General features: G+C 44.5%; 1 protein-coding gene across 1 annotated transcript; it reads right to left on the reverse strand.

Annotated features, from left to right (window-relative positions):
* Positions 1-414: 414 nt before the first annotated feature.
* LOC123148721 (stomatin-like protein 2, mitochondrial) lies at positions 415-5,378 on the reverse strand. The gene is made up of 4 exons (XM_044568215.1): positions 4,880-5,378; positions 4,646-4,798; positions 869-926; positions 415-770 (listed from the first exon to the last, which is right to left on the reverse strand). Exons 1-4 carry the CDS (start codon positions 5,291-5,293, stop codon positions 655-657), a joined length of 741 nt encoding a protein of 246 aa, XP_044424150.1. The 5' UTR covers positions 5,294-5,378; the 3' UTR covers positions 415-654.
* Between the last annotated feature and the right edge of the window lie 2,667 nt (positions 5,379-8,045).

Consider the following 8,045-nt stretch of genomic DNA (forward strand, 5'->3'; position numbering starts at 1 on the left):
GCAGTAGAACAACTGAACCAACTACTCCACGACACGCGTTTGCACTAACTAATCATGGAAACTGAGCCGACACACAACAAAGGGGAACACAAATCACGAGCGAACCGATCAAGAAGGGATCTCCGATGAGATGAGATGCTGTCCTCCTCCATCTCCTGCTCCAAGTCGATGAACGATGATGAAGTAGGGGACGGACTGGGCGTTGCTGCCAGAAGCGGCCATCACACAGGGGGTGGCAAAGTGAATCCCAGTCGTTGATTGTTCACTCACAATCATAGCAGCAAGTCCAATCGACGCTGCCCATCAGTCGAGCAAAACAAAAAAAAAAACCTGTGCAGAATCTATGAAAAACTCTGGCAAAATCATTTTAAAAAAAGAGAACCCTGAACCAAGCATATAAATGAACTCTACTTATGCAAATCCAAAGCTAAAACGGCTGGCATTACCAATTAACATGTCAGAGAGATATATCAAGCCAAAAAGGACTAGCTCCGTTGGCAACAGCAAGTTAATTTTGCTTAACTAGTCATAGCTCAAGGCAGCCTGCACTTCTCCTCACACTTGTTCCACCCCGTGCACAAACAAAAACTCATGCAACAAAAGTCACCACTGTTTGATACTCAAGTGCCGGGACGACTTCCACACCAAACACATCTACTCTTGCTTGGTATGCGGCACTGGTTCCTGCTTGTCATCTGACAAGACGCCGCCCATGTCGTCGCTGGTGGACAGCACCTCATACAGTGACTTACTTCGCTCCCATTGAATGCCTAAAATGGAACAGTTTATAGTTATTACTTATTAGTAATCGCAAGTGCTGACTTGATATGATATTAGTGTCAGTTTTGTTGAAGAAACAAAAACTTACAAAACTCATATTTGATACACTCCACCCCCCATTCGCACGCTGCGTCATTCATTGACTTCTGCAAAACCATGTGTTGTTAGATGTGTTGCAAGAGCATGAAAGGATTTAGAGTGAAAAGGCGAAAAAGATGCATAAAAAACAATGTGTTGCCTGGGATTCAAACCAAAGGCCTTGGGGGTTGACAGCCACCTCCGTATCCATTGGAACATCAACTACTTTCTGTTCCATAATGCAGCTCACACTATATATTACTATATTGGTACCTTTGAATTTAACCATTTTAAGATCATGTAGAGTCTCCCTGGACAGGTAGATTTCATTCTACGTTTGCTCGTTCGATTTCCTTCTTTTGGCGATCGTATCAAGTCCCTCTTAAGTCTTAACCCATTTCCTTCCTTTGACATTAATAATTTTGAAAGAACTTTTCTAAAATACATATATAACACCACCATACATTTCGCTGTGGCCTCTTCCCGAAAGCAGGTTATGATTGAGCTGCAGAATTGGAGCCGTGCGAAGTTTGGAGATGTCAGGAAGGGAATTGGAAAAGCTTAGGGCTGAGCTAGCTGAACTGCAAAGTAATGGGGCTGCACATGAATTGCTGAAAGAAAAGGCGAATAGGATGGATGAATTGCTACATAGGGAGCAAATGATGTGGCTTGAACGTTCGTGTATAATGTGGCTAAAAGAGGGAGATCGAAATACACAATTTTTCCATCAAAGGGCAGTATGGCAGGCTCATGGAAGCTATATTTCCAAACTGAAAAATGAGGAAGGGGAGTGGTACACGTCACCCTCGGATATGGAAAGAATGGCATCATCTTATTTTAAGGAGGTTTTCACAAGGGATCCGACCTTAGATGTGGATTCAGTCCTGGATCTCCTCAACATCAAAGTTACTAATGACATGAAAATGAGATGTTAGTGAGGGGCTTTACAGAGAAGGAAATCAGTGATGCGCTGTTCCAAATCAGCCCTATCAAGGCGCCCGGACCGGATGGTTTTCCGGCACGGTTTTATCTGCATAATTGGGACGTGATGAAGGCGGAAGTGCAACATTTTTTCTCACCAGGGGTGATGCCGCAAGGTGTTAATGAAACGAGAATTGTGCTAATTCCTAAAAAGCAATACCCGGAGAGCATGAAATCGTTTCTAAGTGTTTAGTGAATCGGCTCCGGCCATTGCTGGATGGTATTATTTGTGAGTGCCAAAGTGCATTTGTTCCAGGGAGATTAATATCTGACAATGTGCTCATCGCATTTGAGTGCATTCAACACATTCAGCAGGAAAGTAATCCAGAGAGGGCAAGTTGTGCTTACAAGTTGCACCTCTCAAAGGCGTATGATCGTGTTGATTGGGTTTTTTTGGAACAGGCTATGGGAAGGATGGGGTTTGAGAATAAATGGGTTTCTTGGATCATGCAATGCGTCCGGACAGTCGACTATTCGGTGAAATTTAACGGAAGGTTGCTGGAGCGTTTTTCGCCATCCCGAGGCCTACGCCAAGGTGACCCATTATCACCGTTTTTCTTCTTATTTGTGGCTGATTCTTCGTCGGCTTTGATACTAGATGCAGTTGGAACGCGTGGGCTTTCTCCGGTTGCTATTTGTCGTACGGCACCGAGGATTTCTCACCTTCTGTTCGCGAATGATACACTGCTTTTTTTCAAGGCATCTGAGGCCCAAGCAAACATTGTTGCTGATGTGTTGCATCGCTATGCAGGAGGGACGGGGCAATTAATAAATCCAGAGAAGTGCGGCATTTTATTTGGGGAATCTTGTCCAGTAGATGTTCAAGAGCTAGTTAAAAATATCCTTCATGTTCGACAACAGGAGTTTGAAGATCGATATTTGGGGCTGCCTGTTCCTGAAGGTAGAATGTGTAAGGGTCGATTCCAAACACTTCAAACTAGATTGGCCAAGATACTTGTGGACTGGGGCGAAAGATTTATGTCCTCGCCCGCAAAGGAAGTGTTGATTAAAGCAGTTGCTAATGCTATCCCGACATATGTTATGAGCGTATTTAAACTCCATTGTCGGTGTGTGATGAACTGACCAAGATGGTCCGGAGGTACTGGTGGGGTGTGGAGAAAGGAAAACATAAGACACACTGGATTGCATGGGAAAAATTAATTCTCCCAAAGAATCAAGGTGGTCTCGGTTTTCGTGACATGGGCCTCTTTAACCAGGCTTTGCTTTCGAGGCAAGCTTGGCGTTTGATTGAGCGACCAGATAGTTTGTGTACAAGATTGATGAAGGAAAAGTACTATAGACGAGGAAACCTGATTGATACTGTGTTCACCGGAAACTCATCAGCAGTTTGAAAGGGCATTGAGCATGGGCTGGAGTTGTTAAAGAAAGGTGTCATATGGAGGATTGGAAATGGGCGCAGCGTGAGAATTTGGCGCGGTCCGTGGATCCCAAGGGGGATATCTCGTAGACCTCTTACCTCACAGGGTCGATGCCGGCTAACAAAAGTTGCCCGGCTTATCAATCAGGATGGAGTTTGAGATGCTGAGAGGCTCAACCAATATCTAATACCAGCTGTTGTGGAGGAAATACAGAAAATCAAATTATCTGCTCAAGTGCAAGATGATTTTATTGCGTGGCAACCTGAGAAAGATGGAAGGTTCTCGGTTCCGAGCGCTTATCACCTTGCCGTGGCGGATCATCTAAAGGAACAGGGAGGGGTTTCCACTAGTCCAAGGCCATCCGGTGAAAGACCTGTATGGAGGATGTTCTGGAAGATTCAAGTGCCACAAAATATGAAAATTTGTGTGTGGAAACTGTTAACTGGAGGGCTACCAACTAGAGTTTTGAAGAAGCACCGACATTTAGACCCGGTGGACACATGTGTACGTTGCGGACAGACGGAGGAATCCTCTTCTCATGCTGTTATTTCATGCCCATACGCGTCTGCTGTGTGGGATTCAATGCGAGAGGTCAGGACCCTACCCGAGAGAGATCCGAGTTGCTGGATACAGGTCCTGAATGGCTGTTTGATGCGCTGGTTAAAACGGGTGAATCAGAGAGAGCAAAAGTACTCCTTATCGTTTGGAGGAATTGGCACTTGCATCCTCGTTCAATTGAGACAAGCTTTCAATCAATATCTGCAGGCACATTATATAATTCCTATATGGAAATTCATTTGCGGAAGACCTCCATTCAAACATGAGAAAAGGGAATGATATGACCCATGGAAAAACAGTACCTCCAACCGACTGATATTACTAGCTAGGCGGTTCCTTGAGAGCTACTGGAGTACACTTGTGTTGATCAAAAGATGATGAAGGCAGAGATCAGATCAAGGGGAAAGCTATTATAAGTAACAGATTGACTTACAACGCCGGCCGGTGAAAATTGTTCAGCAACAGTCAGCAGTAAGTTGGGCTCAGCCGGCCGTAGCTGCATCAGTGGATGGTTCGTTTGATGTTACAAGCAAAGATGGCGGGGTGGGAGTCGTTGTCAGGGAGGGCAACGGATTGTTTGTTCCTGCCGATACTTACCCAGCTGTGGTGAGGCTGAGTTAATGGCAGCAATCAAGGAAGGCATACTCATCACATGCCCCTGCCAATGTTTGTTCAAACTGATAGTGACAAATAAGATGCTTGATCGGTCGTATCTCGGACACTTTGTGGATCGAGGAAGTAAAGGACATAGTTATGGGAGATGGGGAACTTAAGCTAGTTAAAATTAGTCCTACTCAAAAAAAGGCCTTTGCATGCTGCGAGCGGAAATTTAGTGCCTTGGAGCAAGTAATGGATGGAGAGAGTTGTACCATAATGTTGCGGTCGAGCTGGTCTCGCTGCTCAAAGCTCTGCTCAAGGGTCATCTTGCCGATTTCCCTCATCTGAACAGTCTCTGCAAGCTGGGTGACAGCGTGAATGGGGTTGCCGTCCACAGCGTAGGAGGCAAGGAACGGATCTGATATCTGCAGAGTTCATTTCCAATTGAATTCAGTTTGTGGCTAAGCAAGTTAATTACCTAGGGTTTAGAGATAGAGATGGATTACCTGTAGATGAAGCAATCCTCCAAACTGGATCAAGGCGTTATCTTTGGTGACCGCAGGATAGTTGGGGATGCGGATGGGCTTCACCTTGAGCGAGTGGACGTACGCGATGCGGTCGACGACGGGCAAGAGGAAGTGAACCCCAGAGGGCAGGATCTTGTGGTAGTGGCCGAATCGCTCGACGACGAACACATGTAGGTCCGGCACTGTGGCCACGCCAAGGTGCGCTGGGAATGGGATCGACGGCGGATCGGCGCCCGCGGCGGCTCCCGAGTACCAGCGGGGCGCGGGCGCTTGGCCCTGCAGCAGCGCCCGGTTGGGGTCCGGGCGGGCGGAGTCGCGGAGGAGGAAGGAGGCGGGGGTGCGGCGCGCGTGGACGCGCATCGCGCGGGTGGCCGCCGACATCCACATCGCCATCGCCCAATTCCCTTTCCGCGGCGGCGCTGGGTGGGGAAGTGGGTGACCTAGCTAGGAGCGTCCAGCGAGTGGGTGACCCAGCGACCGACTTCGGGTTCCTTTTCTTTCTCCACCGTGTTTCTCTCTCTCTCTCTCTCTCTCTCTCTCTCTCTCTAAAAACAAAGAAAAAAAAGATGTCTTTTCCCTATTTTTATTTGTTGCTATGTGTAAAAATTATAAGTCGTTTTAGACAATTATTATTCATTAGTACGAAATTTCATCGTTCAAACATTTTCTGGACTTTCCACAAATATCCCCGGTTGAAGAGTGGTACCCGAAGACATCGTTGTCGTCATCTAGGGAGCGCCCACCATGGCAGCGCGCTTTGGGCGACCTGAAGCGATGCGATTAGCTGCCGGTGACCTCCATTTGTTGTCGTGCCCTCGATCTGGGGAACGGCGTCGGCGACCTGAGACGAGAGCAGCCTGGGCCGAGATTGCGCGACCTAGGGAAACGACCTGGGGCGGCGCCGGTGATCTGCTAGAGACCTGAAGGGGAGGGTGTTGGGGATATAGCTTTGAGGTATGACCCGCCCACGAGAGGCCGGGTTACACCATTGGCGGTTTAACAAAAAGAAGGTCCAAGGAGGTCCAAGAAGGACTATGAGGACGACGGCTCTTGGAGGCAAGCCTGGTGAAGGCCCAAGATCTGGGCCTGTGAACCGTTGTGTGAAGACTTGTACTGTAACGCATGATGATTAGTTAGAAACCGAGCCGGTCACGTTGGGTGAGCCGGCCGGGACTTTGTAAGCCTCCGGGTCTCTACCTGTGTATATAAAGGTGAGACCCGGCGGCTGGTTAACTCAAGAAACAAGCAATCGAGAACTAGGTCAAGCGTATTCGCTCCCTTGTAATCGAAACTCAAGCAATACAACTAGAAGCAGAACGTAGGCCTTTACCTCGTGGTGAGGGGCCGAACCTGGGTAAACTCTCTGTGTCCTTTGTCCCGTTCAATCCCTTCAAGCTAACCTAGTTGCGATGGCTCCACATCTAAGTCCTTTCACTAGGGCATCTGCCGTGACAAATCCACGACAGAGGAGCTGCAGCGGGAGGCGGTCTGCGGGAAACATATTCACGAATTTACATAAACTTTTTTTTTCAAATTATAAAAAATGGTAAAGAATACCAAAAATGTTCTATATACAAGTGAACAATCGTTCAATATATGATGATCATTTTCTGAGTACACACTATTTTTCTTTTTGCAGTATACATTTTTTAATATACAGTGAACTTTTTTTAATTATACACAATCAACATTTCTTTACACACACTAAATTATTTTCAAACACACACTAAACAATTGATTCTGCATTCAAAAATTGTTCATGGATTAAAAGAAAATATTCATGATTCAAAATTTGTTCACAGATATAAAAGATATGTTCATGAATTTCCAAAAAAAAATATTCATGATTTTTTAAAAATAAAAAGGAATGGAAAAATAGAACAACCAAAAGAATGAAAAGCAAACAAGAAAAAACCAAATAGAGAAAGTAGATAAATAAGAAGAGAAAAAATGAATGTATTTTATTTATTTTTTAAACATGATTATATTTTAGAAAAATGAAAAAAAATTATGAATTTTGGAACAGTTATTGAAACTTGTGAATTTATGAAAAAAGAAAAAAGAATCAAAAAATGAGATCAACTTTTGAAAAATAGAAAAAATTAAATGGAGAGGAAAACCAATGAAGAAAAGATGATAAAATAAAAAATAGAGAAACCATGAAGAAAACAAAACAAAACAAAACAAAATGTATCCTAGCTAGTTGGGCTGGCTCAGCTGCGGTTTGTTCGCTGTTGAGGGTGGACTTGCAATTACGACAAAAAAGGTCGGACCCCTAGTGACGAGTCGAGGGTGGACTAGTAATTGGGATTCAAAAAAGGTCGAGCCCCAGTTGCGAGTCAAGTTTGGATTGGCAACTAGGACAAAAAAGGTTGGACCCTAGTTCCGCGTCGAGGGTGGACTTGCAAGTGGGATAAAAAAAGGTTGGTCCCGAGTTGTAAGTCAACCATGGAATTGCAAGTGGGATAAAAAAAAGGTTGATCCTGGGTTGTAAGTCGACCATGGACTTGCAACTGGGACAACAAAGGTCAAACCCCAGTTGTGAATCGAGGATGGACTTGCAAGTGTGACTAAAATAACTCGAGCCCAATTGTGAGTCTAGAGTGAATTGCCCATTTGCTGGGTTGTATGAAAACATAATGTTGCAGGCATGTTGCAACCATTTATTCTTTTTTTCTTAGAACTTACAACCCATTTGCTTCTTTACTGAGTACACGCATTTGTTGGGCTGGCTGAACAGAGCAATGTTATAAAAAATAAAATTGGGCTGCGCATTTAGTTTGGGCAAGAGATTTTCTTTAATAATTTACAGGATGGGTGAAAAATAATGTTGCGGATTGCAAACCAATTAATTTTTTATGAGAATTTGCAGCCCTTTTTTTAAAAAATACACAGATTTCTGGGCTGGAAATAATGTTGTAGACATGCCCATTTAATATTTTCGGACAATTTACAGTCATTACCTTTTTAAGAAATACACATATCTGCTTGTCTGGGTTAAATAGTAATGTTGGTCTTGCCAGAGCATTCTTCTCAAGTATAAGACATTTTTTAGGCAATTTTAGCGTACCAAAACGTGTTTTTTTTAAGGAAACATGTTATATTTTGATACGGAGGGAGTAGAAAATAAGAACTGAGCTATGCA

Source organism: Triticum aestivum, chromosome 1B (genome assembly GCF_018294505.1).
Source record: "Triticum aestivum cultivar Chinese Spring chromosome 1B, IWGSC CS RefSeq v2.1, whole genome shotgun sequence".
Classification (NCBI taxonomy): domain Eukaryota; kingdom Viridiplantae; phylum Streptophyta; class Magnoliopsida; order Poales; family Poaceae; genus Triticum; species Triticum aestivum.